The following is a 17,056-nucleotide window of genomic DNA, read 5'->3' as shown; positions in this document are numbered from 1 at the left end:
CACTCTATCAAAAGAAATAATGCATTTCAAAAAAATCATCATAGCAATGAGCTTATATACCACTAGAGAGAATACTGAAGGAAACACTACACGTTCTATTTTCCATTTCCTAATTGGAATTAATTAGAGCAAACATTTAACAGTAACATCACAAGCTTTCTCAAGGTGCAATTTGGAAGGTATTTCTTAGGTTCCAAAGGAAATTCTTCCCACTCCTGCTTTAAGTGCCTGATTCTTTTGCTTTTCCTTTATAAAAAACTCCTCTGGTAAGCCAAGCTCAGGTCTCCTGAAGTGAGAACTGCCACTGTTAAGTCTTCCTGTCTGGTCTAGGAGATTACGTATCCAGAATGGGGAAAACAGAAGGGAGTGCACACTGAAATGGCAGTGAAGAAATCCACGAAAACTCTTCGGAAATTTTCCTGATTAAGGATGCCTACCACAGTGCCACAGGCAGCCATGACATACAGCAGCCAACAGACTGGTGGCCCCAGGCTCTATTCTAAAGCCATGGCGAGAAAGAATTCCTCATGTAGGCTGTAATGTACTTAAAGGTTCTTCTGAAGGTATTAGGCTATTAGTTGAGACGGACTAATCCAGTGATACTTTCACGTAAAACTAGTGAAGTTTAGCATATCAGAAGTATATCTAATGAATTCAGTCATCATCAGTTCCACAGCAGGATCATACTTACGCTGGTCGATCCTCCAGAATCAAAGCAGTAGTTGAAAGTGGTTCAAATTCAATATTTTTACGTCTTGCTGATGGGGGTGGAGGTTTATACATTCTTCCTGTCCGTGCTTCATATTCCTGAACAATATTATTGATAAAAATTACATATCAACTTTCAGCCACACTTCTAATTAGTAAGCATATTACCTAACACTTATTTAATAATGTTAAAATATTGAATAATTAAAGACACAAGGAGCTAACATTACAAGCTGAAACTGATTATAGCAAAATAGTGTAGCTTTGCAGGACTGCTATTATGAATGAGAAAGCACTTTCTTATACCAACTTAACCTTTGATCTACTCTAATTCAGTATGACTACTGAGCATCCGAGGACCAGTTAATTATAAAATTTCCATAATCATGCCAAACTAGCTAGTGCACAAGTCTACTGAAGCAATACATGAAGCTGACAACAGAAAAGCAAGCCACAAAACACCCAAAATCAAAACAAACAACCCACACAAAACCAAAACACAAAACCCCCCAACAAAAACCCCAAACCACCACTACAAACCACTAACCAAGAATGTATGTCTCTTCCCTTAAGATCTGATAGCCCTCAGGTTTCTGAAGCCTTTAGGAAGACCATCAAACCTACACTATCTAAAGCTATCTCCACTATAGTCAGTGAAAATATAACAATATTTATATTACAAGTCTTTTTCACATCATTTCTTTCTCAGAGGTTAACACATGCAATCTACTTAGAAAGAAATATTTAACAGCCCTTAATACACATTCTAAAAACAAAAGAATCCCATTCCTTTTTCCACAGAAGCAACTCTACAAAACAGAAATATGAGACAGTCTTTAGGAAAGAAGCTAGACAGAGGAACATGAAAACGTCAAATCTCATGTTCCCTTTTTTTTTTAGAATCTGTAAATAAAAATTCCCTGCCAAGTTACTTGGAAACCCATTCTTACAAGCCAGCAAATCTTAAAAGGTTATTTGTGAGAAGACTTCCAACTTATCCCTAAACCAAAGTAGCTCATGGGTTCATACTCTCCTTAGGCATGAAGGCTAAATAAGAGTTACTCTGCAAGTCTACTAAGACCTGAAAAATCTTTATCGGGCAACAAAATTAAGGTACTTTACTAATGTACTTCCACAGATCACACAGCTGTATTCTTAAGCACAGCCAACTGAGCTCTAACTTGCATAAGTGGTTTTTTATCTAAAGACAGTTTGTTCTTCCACATCGATTGCTTTAATAATTGTGTAAGTAAATTGAGCCCCAGACTAACCAAAATATCTGATGTCTTAATCACCAAAAATTAAAAAAAAAACCAAACAAACAAAACAACCCCAAAGTAACAAAAAAACCCACACACAGTTACTAATGCAGCCATGTATCTTTCTGATCAAACCTAAATCTTCTCCAGAAATAGTTTCCAAATGAACGTCACACCTAATAAACAGCTTCTTGTACACATTAGTTCCTCCAGGGAGAAACACAGGACTTTGCATATTCAGTGGTTGTTGACAGCATTATAGAAACAGAGCTGACAAATTTAGAGCTTTTACAGATTAAAAGCCCATAAAGGTCAATGGGAACACAGCTATAGATTGGGCAGAGAAGAGATTCTGAGCAGCCCTGTGGAGAAGGACTTGGGGATGTTGGTTGATGAGAAAATGAACATGAGCTGGCAGTGTGTGCTCGCAGCCCAGAAAGCCAACAGAATCCATGGCCGCATCAAAAGGAGCGTGACCAGCAGGTCAAAGGAGGTGATCCTGCCCCTCTACTCTGCTCTCATGAGACTTCACTTGAAGTATTTTGTGTAGTTCTGGTGTCCTCAACCTAAAAAGGACATGGAACTGTTGGAACAAGACCAGAGGAAGGCTGCGAGGATGATCAGGAGACTCCAGCACCTCCCGTATGAAGACAGGCTGAGAAAGTTGGAGCTGTTCAGCCTGGAGAAGAGAAGGCTGCGTGGAGACCTCATAGCAGCCTTCCAGTATCTGAAGGGGGCCTATACGGATGCTGGAGAGGGACTCTTCTTTAGGGACTGTGGTGATAGGACAAGGAGTAATGGGTTAAAACTTAAACGGGAAGTTTAGATTGGATATAAGGAGGAAGTTCTTTACTGTAAGGGTGGTGAGGCACTGAAATGGGTTGCCCAGGAAAGCTGTGAATGCTCCATCCCTGGCGGTATTCAAGGCCAGGTTGGACAGAGCCTTGGGTGACATGGTTTAGTGGAAGGTGTACCTGCTCATGGCAGGGGGGTTGGAACTGGATGATCTTAAGGTCTTTTCCAACCCTAACTATTCTATGACTCTATGACAATGCAGCCTGAGATTTCCAGAGAAGTTACAAAGTGTTTGTTCCGCACTAAGGTGACTTAAAGCTTTTTGATCAACAGCCTCCGTACTCTATCCATTTTAATGATCTTTAACAAAATTTCTGTTCTTCCACATTGGGCGTAATACATTGAATGATCTGAAAAATATAACCTCAATGGTGTCATGTTAATCGCATCTCAAGCGGGTTACTACAGAATCACTGAGATTGGAAGTGGCCACTGGAGATCTTCTAGTTCAGCCTCCCTGCTCAAAGCAAGGTCAACTACAGCAAATTGCACAGGGCCTTGTTCATCCAGTTTTTTAGTATAACCAAAGATGGAGACTCCACTCTGGTATTCCCAAGTAGGTTCTCATCCACACTCTAATCAAGCCCTACCTGTTAGCTTCAGAGATCAGAGGAGATCAGGTATGTTCACAGCATTAAGGCCATACGCATTATATGCTACTAACACCTTTCAGACCCTGAGGAGTTATTTGAACTTCTTGCCGCTTTCTGTTTTCTAGTATGCGGGAGAGAAAACAATAGTTCAACTGATGAGAAAAGGGGACTGCATCGCCACAAAACAAGCCAAAGAATGGTTCTGGAACACTCTTGGTACCTTCTGAAGTGGTTTCCAACCCCCTAACCCCAAAGTCTTCAGCTACCTTTCCAGCTATCCACCCTTTTACCACTGTATCACACTCTGCCCCATGACAGTATACCAAAATTCTTATTGGGTATATCATTTTATTAGTGCCCTGGAAAGACAAACACAAATCTAAAGCACCCAGCCCACAACTTCAACTAGAGGAGAAGCTCTGTTGCTTTTCTGTCTTCAAAAACAGTCCAAATATGCACCTTGGAAAGAAAAGGAGCAAGCAACTGCTTGCTATTATCATTTATACGTACATTCACATTAAAAACCTAATTCTTTGTAAACACAATGACTTACAAGTTACTTGCCAACTGTTCTTAAATACAACTTTGCTCTAAATATTTCTATATCTCTGGCCAAAACCAGTGGTTATAGAAATTCCCTAGAACATATTTTTCTCCTGAAGGGTAATTTCATGACAACTACTGACTGGAAAATAATATGCATCCAACATGATTTGGCACATTCAAACAAATATCTCAGAGAACTGGACATACAGGATTCATAGAGTTCTGTTCTAATTAGTATATATCTTAAGTCTAAAATTTCATTCCACTTAAAACCAGAGACATTTTAGGCACTTCTGTCATGCTTTATACCTCTGGATACCCCAGCACATTCTTAACTTAGTAACGTATCCTGTGATAGTACCCTGGAGGTCAACATCCAGGCTCCAGTAGAGTAGCAATGCCATTCCTCATATACTTGCATAGAAGTTCTGATTTACTTCCATATTTTCTAGTACTTCATAACAGGAGACTAAAAATCAAATTCATTAGTTGTCAGAGATGAGGAAACTCAAATAGTAACAACCTTTTTCACATTCCTACACACCTGATTCAAGTTAAATAATAAAAGCACTGCAAGATGGAGGGGATGAAGCCACTCTCACCTTTTTATTACAAACAACATGCTTGAATGGTGCTGGTGTTTCTGGCTATTGTACATGCTAAGAACTGATACACTATTTCAAAAAAACAGTGAAAGACAAAGAGGTTGGGGCATGGGGAGGAGTGGAAATTTAAAATCTTCAGGGGGGATTTCCACATAAGCAGAACTCATCACCCAACTGTGTTTCTGAAAGCAAGTAAACTCATGAACAGCTGGGTTTTGCAAGAAAAGAACACATGAACAGAGAAGGAAAACTGTTACTAGAGTCTAGGCAGAGACCAAAATAGCTTCAGGCTCAAACTGTCATAACAATCTCCAAGACTAAATACATTACAAAGCATCAGAACTATCCAATGGAAGATGCTTACTCCTCAAGGAGCCTGTGCTCTAGGAAACTTAGTTGAAGATTACATTCCAGAACCATCAGACATGCATTGAAACCACTAACTTATGCAACTAAAATACCTTCTTTTTCTGCAATATTTTGTAGGACTAGATGTAAAGAATTCAATAAGCCTTAAACATGCATTTGATACAGAACCTAAAATTCGTGGCATGGGATAAAAAGCTTGAGCTGATACAGAATTTAACTTCAAAAAATGTGAGCTAATAGTCCTCTGTAACAAGGTGAAATACAGCTTCAAGTCCAATGTCTTGTCAAATGCTTAACATTCAGGGCATATGACAGAGGACAGAACAACTGACAGCTAAGATTCAAGACTATGTAAAAAAAAAAAATATTGTGGAAGTGTTACATGTATGGTTTCTGTAGCTTAGGAAATGTGAAAATATTGCAGCATACCTGGTACTTACTGAAAGTTGCAGAACATTTCACAAGCCCAAAGACAAATCAATCTCAGCTTTAATAGAAAGTAAGCATAGTTATCACCTTATTAAATCTGAAACTGCACCCTCTCATCTACTGCCAATAATTAACCTGTTAACAGGCTAAAAGTGTGTTTTTCCTGAAAAACACTGTGACGATATATTTAAGAGCACTTCAATATGCGGAGGGACTTGTATTTCCAGTATTTATTCCTGCAGAAATATAGATAAGCCTATTAACCTACAGACAGGTAACAGGTAAATGAGGCTGGAAAAAATCCTTTGCTTATAACCTGCCTTTGTGCTTGAAAAGATAAAGATACACCAATATTATTTTTAACTATACAAAACTAAAGTTTATTTTCTTTTCCTTCCTCAGAACCACCATATAGGACAGCTAGACCACTGAGAGCTATTTTAGATATCTCTAAACAGTACTGGATTGCACTATGGAACATATGTGTAATTGCCCATAGCTGCTTCTTCCAGCATCTTAGGGAACTACCTTACAGAAAGAAAAACCAGCTGCATTGCAGCATTCCAAAAGCATTAGATATGACCTTAAGTAGGGTATGCTCAGGGGGATAAAGCACTTAAGTAAGTGTGCACATAATGATTCCGTTTTAGAAGACAAACCTGCATCTACAATGCCTGAATTATAGAGCTTTAAAGGAATAAATATTGACCATGAAACTTAATGTGCATCTTGCTGGGCTAAGTTTTGAGCATCCAACAACAAAAGCTGAACTGGAAATGAGTGATAAAAGCCTTGGATTACAAGGCCTGTGAAGTCTTCAGAGTCCTGAAAGTACCAGTTGTACAGATTAAGCACTACATATCCAATTATGTTTTAGTTATGTTAGAGGAGAAAATGATAAAGTTAATTCATCTTGTCTACCTTAAAGATTGCCTGTAGTTTAAAGTAGACATCAAGGCATACTAATACTCCAATTAAACAAAACATGCACCCTGTGTATGACAATTTCTTTTGACATGCTTTACTCCCCTAAAACTCCAAGCCTTGTACTGAAACAGAATTTATTCAATCAGTCATTACTTCTTTTTGAGCAAACAATGGGGATTGCCATATATTCTGCAAGGGGTTTCAAACCTCTCTCCCCTTCACACACATGTTCAACTGTGAAGCAGGTAGGCCTCTAGAAACATCTATATGATTACTTCCACAATGTTGTACAGTTAAGTAGAAATATCATCAGAAAGATTATTTCCCTTCATTTCAAGCAGGGCTGATCATCTACAAATGGAAGCATTAACAGAACCGCCTAGGAGGGCGCTCATCTACATCACCCTAATAAAGCTAATACAAAGTTTATGTAAAAAGAATTTCTACTAACATATAAGGATTCGCTCTCATGCCATTGTGTGTGTCCCAGGTTAAATGTTAAAATTGCTGAGCTAGCACTGGCTACAAGGTAATTATAAAAAAGAAGTGCTCATAGCAAGAGTAGATGTCACTGAAAAACTCGAGTCATAAACTAGACATTTTCCCAGAACTAAATGCCAGATGCTGTCAAGACAGACAGAACGGTACATTCTTCTGCAACCTGCAGGTGACACAAGAAGAACCTATACTGAAGGAGGGAAAAATACTAATCTTCACACAGTGCAAGAGAACAGCCAGACATGAGTTTTTCTACGTCAGCCTTCCAAAGTAATGCCATCCATCTTCAACTGTTTATTTTTTCCTTAACTGGATATTTAACAAATTGCATCAAGTTCCACCTTTTGTTCTTTACAAAGAGTATGAAGCCACAGGCTTTGGGCACTTATAAAGAAAAGCTGAGAGTGGCCAGACCATGTACCACGAACCATAGGTATCAAATATCAACTAGCAGTTACATTACTGCTTTATTTCACAAAGCCAGAGTTAACGGATCCACAGAACTAAAAAGCCAACTTGTACCTTTCCAGTTTAACATAGAGTGTGGGATTACATTAAAAGTTTTCAAAGTAAGAGACGTGCACTGGACTAATTTCAGATGGATACCAGTCACAGCAAACCGAAGACATAACATATAACAAATGTTTCAAAAGCTACGCTTTTCTAGGTTTCCAGTTTCATTTTAGAAATAGTGATTAAAAGCATCTGGAGTTCTGATGTGCCACTGTGTGTTCTGTGTTAATAGCTTGTATAATTTAGGGGAAAAAAAAAGATACCAGTTTTCAAAGCTAACACAAGGTGTTCAAAAGTATTATAAATTAGGCCTTCTAACAACTTTTATCATTAAGCAAGGAGGCACAGCAAATACAAGTAAATTACTATCAAGCTCTAGCATTACCTATTTTCTGCTATTCAAGAACATGCAACATAAACAGTAATACTCAAACACTTTTAGCTGTTAGTGAGATTCATGTGTGAAGTTTGTTTGCTTTGTTTACTAATGATATCTAATGAGTTGATGGTTAGTTCCATAAAATATTCATGCTACTGTGAAAATGTGATGTTTGTTCTATTTTAATGAGTGCTACACAGTCCCATGCACGGCATTGCATATAACTAAAAGAAAATATATATATTAAATTTCATACCCCTGTGTTTAATAGACTGAGAGCAGATATTGACGCAAGACTGCCAGTACTGTCATCCTAATGAGAAAAACAGAAGCAAAGCCTTAGTGAATAAATTAAAAAGACCATTACAATATAGCAACATGCAAGCCAAAATTTAAATTCACACATATCTATGTTCTATGTTGGAAGAAACATAGATGTGTCTGTTCCTTGTTCTTCAGCCCTCAAAATATATGAAAACACATACAAAGACTTCCCACTTGTGCAAAATGTGTATAGACATCTATTGGACTGGTTTTTCTGTTTTAATTTACATTTATATTTTCTATAATCAACGTCTTTGCCTGAAGGGCAATCTTTTTCTGTGGCAGTTCTCAGGTGCATAACAAAAGGTATGATACACTGTTGCTCACTAGTCCCAGTCACCCATAAAAGTTATACTTATTTAAACATTAGCCTTATAAGATAGCTGTTAAAAAGAATTATATCTTGTCTACAGGATGACACGAAACAGAAACTGTTTGCTCCAAAAACACATCTTGAAAACCTTGCTTTCCTTCAGCTCATCTTAGACTGCATTTCACACCCAACTAGATCTTTACCTATAAGCTAGTTAGCTCACAAGCCCTCAAACTCACAAGCACAAGCCTGCTCAACCTCAAAAGCTCACTTAAGAGGAAAAACAAAAAAACCCCCAAAACGCCACCACCACCATTATTTTCACTTGTGCCATCCTTTGCTAATGAAATTCAAAAGCCCAATAGAGAGGGAGGAATCCCATCAAAAAGATGATACAGAAGACCAAGAAAAAAAAAATTGTCCCATCAAATCAAAGACATTCCATCATTTTAATTACATCAATTTGTTTCTATCTTTGTTTCCCCAAAACCCAGGAACTTCCAGGGACAGAAATGAAATTACATACAACGCTTATGCGTTCCTTCTCAAGCTCTAGGAAGTGAAAGTTCGCTTCAATACTCTTTGTACTTGACCTCAAAGACTAAAAAAAAAAAAAAAAATACAAACCAAAAAAACACAAAAAACCAGCAAGCAGAAGAATTCACATCAGCAGTCAACACCTCCATGGTGTTTTCAAAACATTAATGCCATCCATGCTCATTGTAGAGTACTCCCCTGAAGATGCATTTGTGCCACCAGCACAGCACAGCATAGCCATCATGAAAAGTTCTCCTTGAGAGGTTTTCTTTGGTAAAAATTAAGTCAAACTTGGTAAGTTTTGACAAGTTTACCAAGCTGGGTAAGCCATGTTACTTGGAGCTGAAGTGTATTTTCTATCCTTTGTGCAAACAAAAGGAGGCATTTGTCTCACTGAGGTCCAACCAGCTTCATTACCATTTTACTGACAAGATAATCCTGCAAAAGCCTGAAACACTGGGGAATGTCTTTGGTTTATCTTTAGCATAGCAGTTTACTGACTACATGTGTGACTCTGGAGAGATAAGGAACACTTATTGAAAATCTGACTGCTACACTGTCTACAAAGGAAAACCATCACAGACATTTCACTGCTGCTAGTATAGAAATTGTTATTCAGGTGTTACACTGGTCCTTGCAAGATCAAATACCCCGACTTATTGTCCTGGTTTCAAGGCAGTTTGTTACCAACCATTGTTAACCAATGTTACCATTTCTACCCCATATCTGCTAAACAGCAGAAGTCTTGCTTTTCTATTTTCTCTGGTAAAAGTGCAAGATGAGCCAGCCTATCTAGATAACAATCTACTTAAGAACCAACCCTGTGAAAAAGCATCTAGCACTGTATTTACCTACTTCATGCTGATATTCAGCCCTTAGATTTGTTGACAAACATGACATATACACTTTTAAGCATCAAGAGCTTCCTCCGCTGTTAAATCAAAATAACAAAAACCGGAGGGAAGAGTTACTATTGCAAGTTACAAGGTCTGAGTCACATGAAAACTGATCCAAAATACATCCATTCCTCTGAAGAGAAAACTCCAGTAAGTTGTCCCTGGGAGACCATGGGAGTTCTGCTGATTCGGTGAATGCAATTTCTCCATTAGAACTCGGACTGGAGACAACGACATTGGAAACACATGCAAGTGGAATCATTAAGCTTTTCAACCCTTAAGTACTTTTTTTTTTTTTTCTCAAAATATTGAGAGAGATTCAAATACTTTCAGAGGTTATAGGACAGTGACCCAGTCATCAAAATCGGCATCACTATTTGACAGACCGTCTGAAATTAATACCTTACATTTTGTATGCAACACGGCAGCTTTTGAAAGACGCATCACTTCTGAATAAGGAATAATTTGTAAATCACTGCAAGCTCTTCATGGTGCATCAGATTTACGTAGAAAATAAGCTCTGCCCCTCCCCCCAATTTAAGTCTGCCATTGACAGTACTTTGCTAAAATAGCTGATAAAGTTAGTGTATGTTTTACTTCTTTTTATGTTGCCATGTGCATTTCCATATTTTGAGTTTAATTCAGGCATATTAGGAAAAAAAAAATCAAATCACTGTACTGCTTTAAACAAATTAATAAGTATTCAAGACTGCTTTAATAAAACCAAGAGCTAATCTTAATCAGTTGATTTTTGGAATCATTTTAATTATAGATTAAAAGCTCTTTTCTTTTAGCTATAAGCATAAAAAGTGAAATTGAGCTTGCATTTTTAAAAAGAACTTGGACTTCAGTCAATACACACCAAAATCAGCCTACAAGTCAGTTTCTCCTTTAAATGCTTCTGTATTAAAATGTTTCAGCAGTCTAACTTAAAGCGGATTTCTGTACAGATTGAAAATAATTTACTAGAATGATCATTAATGATCACATACTTCTTATAATAGCCAGTTTTATTAGCTGCAGTTCATGAAGAAAGGCACACTTCCTAAAACCATCAAATGCATTTGACATTTGCAGTCCTAAGGAGTTGCTAAGTTCCCTTTTTAAAAAACAGTGAAGGAAGGAAGCCCAGAGGAGGGAGATGTCCAGCAAAAGAGTTGGCCTCGATCACATCCTGCTTGGGCAGCTCTAAATCCAAGGAGAGCAAAGCGTGCCAGCAGCTGCGAGCAGGGAGATGCAGCTGCCAAGAACTTTCAGCCTCTGACCCAGTTTGCACTAGAGCATCTCACCGACAGCATGCTGATGGCAGCACAGCTGCAAGGGACACTGCCATCTCCCCAGACAGGCAAGCCCTGCAGGTGGCTTTTTGGCAAAAAGATTTATCATCTTCCACATATGCTAAGAAACTTGCAAAGGAATTATTTACAGTAATATTCATTAGACAGTCTCTAAAGGCAGAGCTGGCTAGCATCATCGTCTGAAAAATGTCTGAAACAGTATCCCAAATTCAGTTTCCAGATTTTATTGGAAGTTACTCAAGATATTAGAATTACCAGCTGACTTGTCTGGAGAGGCATATACAACAATTTCCAGTTGACAGTGATTAGGAGCCACAAGCATTCACTTAAATGTAATTATCAATTTACTAAATCATCCTTACCAAAATGAAGGTAACAAAGGAGGCTTCCGCTAGCCAGGATACAACAGGGCATGTGAGTTCTACCAACCTTTTGACTATAAATCTACAATGATGCAATTTTTTTTCTTGGTTTACTAACAGGAAAGTCCTACTAATAAATATTGCTATAAACCTTTGATATAAGCATTACCCTTACCCTAAAGACTTCCTTCTCCTATTCATTATGAAGTTTTTCCTGTCAAAAGTTATGTTTTCCTCGAAAAGAGCTTCTCAAGACCTCATCCTTCATCTGAAGGATGCTGACTCAGTACTGAGTTTCCTTAATCAAGTGGTTATTTGCACCCTCCCAAGGCTGGCTATTGGCATCAGTAAAGTCACAGAACTGTGTTTAACCATGGAGAATGCCATAACTGTTGCTAATAATAATGTACCATAAACTCCCTTGCAGGCAGCTTGCCTACAGCTTAAGCCTATTCTACTTGCATCATCTTACACCTAGAAGCTCATTTTACAAAAGATGGTAAACAGTGAGCAGCCATTGTTCTGACCATAGATACCTAAAAAAGTTGGGGGAATATACAGAGTTTATATTTCAGATCATAAACTTTTACTTCAATTTGATCCTTTGACTTCAATTTAGAAAATCAAAGTGGCAGTTTTAGAGACATTCCATGTAGGATATTAAATATTTTGCTAGGCTCACAGTATTACTTTAAGAAGTTGACAGAAATATGATTAAAGGCCTCATAACTGCATTCTTGCCTATATTCTTTCCATTTATTCTCCTGCAGAGTGAGGAATTTAGTCTAGAGACTTCAGTCAGCCATTCAGAAAGTGAAGATAGTATTTTCCACTGATCTTCAATAACCATATGTGTCTATATGCGTTCTAACCCACTGCCAGTTTCGTAAATTTGAACATTCTTGAAAAACACTGGATTTTCTTCAAAGGCATATGTACAAGGAGCTACATTGTAATTTTTAAGCACACATGCAAGACATTTGATGTATGTTAGGTATAGAGACATTACTGTCATCTCTCAATTTAAGAATTAAATTGTCTCAGGTATTGTAGGTTTAACTCTGTGTTAACATTAATCTGGATCCCCTCTGATAACTGCGTTATCTAACCTCATGATACTTTATCTAAAGACCATGCATACTTTAGATAAAATTAAAAGCTAAAAATATTAGCTACTACTGACACATTACTCAAGATTATATAAATCCAATAATCTGGCAAACATTATACACAAACCACATGACTAGTGGCTAGGATCAACTCAATCACGTTTAAAGACAATACACTGTTTTATTGTATTTGCTTTTTGAACACTTTGGAGAAGTTAAAAAAAACATGGTTAGCGCTACAGTTTAAAAGAAAAACTGACACTGAGGACCAACAGAATAAGAAATTAAGATTATTTCTGCAGGTGACTTGGTCTACAGAAAAAACATCTTCATTACTAGAAAATGGGAAGCAGATGACTGTAAGGGTGGTGAGGCACTGGAATGGGTTGCCCAGAGAAGCTGTGAATGCTCCATCCCTGGAGTGTTCATGGCCAGGTTGAACAGAGCCTTGGGTGATATGGTTTAGTGCGAGGTGTCCCTGCCCATGGCAGGGGGGGTGGAACTTGATGATCTTAAGGTCCTTTCCAACCCTAACTATTCTATGATTCTATGACTGGTAGTGTTGTGCATACTGTCCATTTCTCAGGATGAAAGAGAAATCTGGATTTTTACTACAGTATTTTCATAGCACAAAGCCAACAGCATTCATGTGCAAGTAAACTAACACGACTTGCCCTCTCCCACCCAAAAATGGAAACAATCTAAATAAGGAAAATTGTATTTGAAAATGTTGAAAAAGCATTCCATTTACTTCACAGTAAATCATAGAACAGTTTAGGTTGGAAGGGACCTTTAAATGTCATCTAGTCCAACCCCCAAGATTGCAGTTTCTGTAATCTCATCATTCCCTACATTTTATTGTGACAAGTCCCATTACACTGAAGTCCTTCAAAAAGAACCCTCCCTTTCCACTTTAGTTGCTCCCAAAAGGCCCTTTTCACTAAGAAGCTCTTTCTAGAAGGTGGCTGAACACTGCTTCATTCACAGCCATTTGCACTTGTCAAATACATCAGCTTACAGAGAATGTAAGAAAGGAGACAGGGAAAGCAGCTCTCAAGAGATTCAAGTTACTGTTTTAACCAACACAAGGGATATTCACATCTCTTACATCAACAAATCTTTCAACTTAAGAACTACATGTTAACATTACGTTAATGATACATTACCAGTTCCTCATCTTTAAAGACTATGATGTTTCATTATTATTTTACCAAATTAAAGACAGGCTCCCTAGGAATGCATACATTAAGTTCAACTTTGTATTAGAGGAAGGAAATCAGAATTACCTTTCTGTAGTACCCTAGTAACTCCAAAACAAGTTCAATTTACATTACTATTTTGAAACAAAAATATCTTGAGTGAGATTGAAAGTCTAAATGAAACAAGATTACATGTTTCAGAATTCTATGCAATTTGTTGCTCAAGTTACCCAGTCAGTAAGTCATCCAGACAGTAAGTCTTCCAGGCAAGAAGGACTATGCAAAGAAGAGTTAGATTAAAAAACAGTATTTCACAATCACTTTACTATTTAAAATAAATAAATAAAATAAAGCAGCATATCACATTAAATGAGGCAGTTTTTACAGGAAATTAAGACAAGTTCTGATTTCTTTTCTGGAACAGCTTAAACACTTTTTGAACATGTATCACCTTTTTACAAGAAGAAATGTACTGAAGAATATACTAGAAAATTATAAAACCCAAACTCAGTAACTACTATTCTTTAGACAAATACTTCCCAGCGCACTCTACAGTTGTATAGTAACAACATGGAGATAAACAGCAGAGAACTGCAATACCTATACATTAATTTTTATAAGTTTTGTACCTAGAGTTGTGGGATGTTTACTCACCTGCTGAATAATTTTGGAATCTTTTGGAAGGTTTTCTCTGGGTGGGACTTTTCCAAACAACTTCCAACCAGGAGCACTTTGGGCAGCAGGCTTGAGTTCCTTTGTCCTTTTAGTGAAAAAATTTCTGAAAAGAGAGGAGAGTTTCCTTTTTGTTATAAGCACATAAACAAATTATATTTGTACCCACGTACGTTTCTTAAAACCAAGATCACCACTGGAGAGATCTCTCCGCAAATATATAGTGTGCTACCTTAGCTTTCTCTTTTACTTTATCAGGTGGAGGAGCTTTTTAAAGGTGCTTTATTGCTAATATTTACACTTAACATTCAATTTTACCTCTGCATTATAAGGTACTTTATGCAATATCCAAGCTGTTTTAGTAATACTAGGTATTTTCTTACATGTAAGTTAGCAGCATGCAACAGCTCTCAGACTTTTGTCTGTGGTTTGTTTTAGTGTATCTTACGGAGCTATTCGGAGATCGAAAAGAAAATAGCTGGAAATCACTGTGTAAATTATATATACCAAAAAATCCCAAGTGAACTACCGCTTCTGCTAATATTTTCTGAAACCTTCACATTTTCTTCACACCTTCAAATTCCATAAGCATGGACTAGAAAACCAGGGAACATGCACACAGCTTCAGTTTAGTAGATAACCTTTGCCACTGCCTAAAGCAACTACACTCACACGGGTGGGATGACTGTACTGCTCCATTACTTCTTAGAAAGCCAACAATCACAAGATCATATTAGAAACCATTTGTCTACATACACAGCTGTACTATTTGACTCCAACCACAAGCTCCCACAGAGCATGCTGTATGACAGCCTTGAAAATGAAAGAGCACACTGATTCTAAATACTGAAATTTACTTTCCAGAAACTTAGTAACACAGAGGGATTAAAACTTCAGTAGTCTGTAAGGTTATTTCTCAAGACGCTTACAAGCTGACCTCTGAGCAAACAGAATATGGAGCATTTTCATCTGAAGATATTTTTGTGCAGTGCTAACTAGCAAACCTTGTATGTTCACGCTCCTCCTCTGAAAGACAGATCCCCAGGTTTACTCTTCACTTAAAGCATTTGCTTTATTTTAAAATACATTTTCTTCTCAAAATGAATGCAGTAATGTTTGTGCACAAGAAAAGTGTCTCTTGTCTTTGACCAGATGAAGTAGCATGCTTCAACAACCACAATGGATCTGTAAAGTACAAAGTTGCTCTTAAATTGCAGCATTGTCACAGTTTCTAGCCAGGCAGCATAGTTTTACAATTGTAAACTGTTAAGTGTTTGTCAGACATTGTATAGCATTCAAATACAAACTATCTTTTCAGTTCCCAGAATGTTTTTTGTTGTTCAGAAAACAAGTAAATGTCTGTCACAAAAATCCCTTCTGTGCAAGTTTGTGTTAATGGACTCTGCAGATACTTGTGCACGGTTGAAGATCTAGCCACCAGAAAACAGCAAGCTGTAGAGAAGCAGCAGATGCTGATAAATCATGGAAGTCTCCCAAGAACTGCTAAGCTCCAGACTAGCATTCGTGTGGAATACAGGAGAACAGAGAAACTCCAAACACCAAGACTCTCCTATAGCAGTAACTGAGTGAGGATGTTTGGGAGTAATTGCTTGTACTATATTAATAGTTACTTATTATTAATGGAATCAAGCTGTTGCTATATAGCCTGATTAATATAAGGTTGTGATCCTTGCATCCCACAACTCTGCTTCCACAGGGATGAACTAAGATATTGCAAGTTTCCCTGATGGGGCCAAAGTAAGCACACAGAACACTAAACAACTGGTTTCTGACATATGACCTGGAAGGAAGGCTTATGAATAAGCCATGGTACCAACATCTTTAAAAGGCACTGTCCTCAGTAAATCCCAGAACTGTGTGCAATTAGTGAAATAAACAAGTCCATCCAAACAAAAAACTACACTACAGCCTTGCCCTTAAATCAGCAGCTATTGCAGCAGCTGCATCTGAACTTAATTGGAGGACAATTTTTTTTTTCCCCAAAAGCAGATATGCAGGAAGATATACTCTGGAGTTACGTTCCTGACATACAAAATAGCTCATGCATCCTGACTTCATGGATAGCAATAACCATCTGGTCTCTGCACATACTATGGAATACCACCAGGATTACCTGGCAGTTCAGATCCACTGCTTCTAGCACTTATGGAAACTGAAAGATGTATGCCCTTAACACTGACGGCAATCTGTTACTATGTCAAAGCTGGTTTATGATTAACCAGGAAGCTGGTAGATTTAAAACAAAAACCATGCAGATACTCCAAAGGTTTTCATTAAGATTTCTGTGTAATAGACTTAGGCATGCTCACAGCTCTTACAAGATTTTATTCTTAATTCTTTTTAAACAAATATAACATTAAAAAAAACTTTCCAGAACATAGTCCCCATCATAATGAAACTTGGGGGGGGGAGGGGTGTTAATATTCTTTGGTGTACTGAATTAAGCAAAGGCTTGTTTCACTTTTTATGAATGGACAAATGAAAATATACTATTTTACTTCTATTGAGCAGATACTCACTGAAGTCTGCTTCGTGTGAAGGCAAAAAACTGGTCAAACTTCGTATCATGCCAGAATAAACCTCACATAGGCATTCTAATTCAAGAGAAATTAATGGGAGGTTTACAAATAAGCTTTGCTGAACA

General features: G+C 37.6%; 1 protein-coding gene across 2 annotated transcripts in view; it reads right to left on the bottom strand.

Moving 5' to 3' along the window:
* Positions 1-17,056, bottom strand: part of TBC1D12 (TBC1 domain family member 12) — a 47,049-nt gene that overhangs the window by 14,005 nt on the left and 15,988 nt on the right. Inside the window, exons 2-4 of one of the 2 annotated variants that reach the window (XM_061348961.1) lie at positions 14,374-14,497; positions 7,938-7,994; positions 692-807 (exon numbers count right to left, since the gene is read on the bottom strand). In XM_061348961.1, the coding sequence (XP_061204945.1) occupies positions 692-807; positions 7,938-7,994; positions 14,374-14,497 (297 nt within the window). The remainder of the gene's footprint in view (positions 1-691; positions 808-7,937; positions 7,995-14,373; positions 14,498-17,056) is intronic. The other variant, XM_061348962.1, reaches the window with a different exon arrangement.

This window comes from Neopsephotus bourkii, unplaced genomic scaffold, assembly GCF_033783945.1.
Source record: "Neopsephotus bourkii isolate Nb327-2 ecotype Australia unplaced genomic scaffold, CSIRO-AGI_Nbou_v1 NB_379, whole genome shotgun sequence".
In the NCBI taxonomy this organism is placed as follows: domain Eukaryota; kingdom Metazoa; phylum Chordata; class Aves; order Psittaciformes; family Psittacidae; genus Neopsephotus; species Neopsephotus bourkii.
Note: the sequence above shows the minus strand (reverse complement) of the source record. Positions and strands in the feature narration are given on the sequence as shown.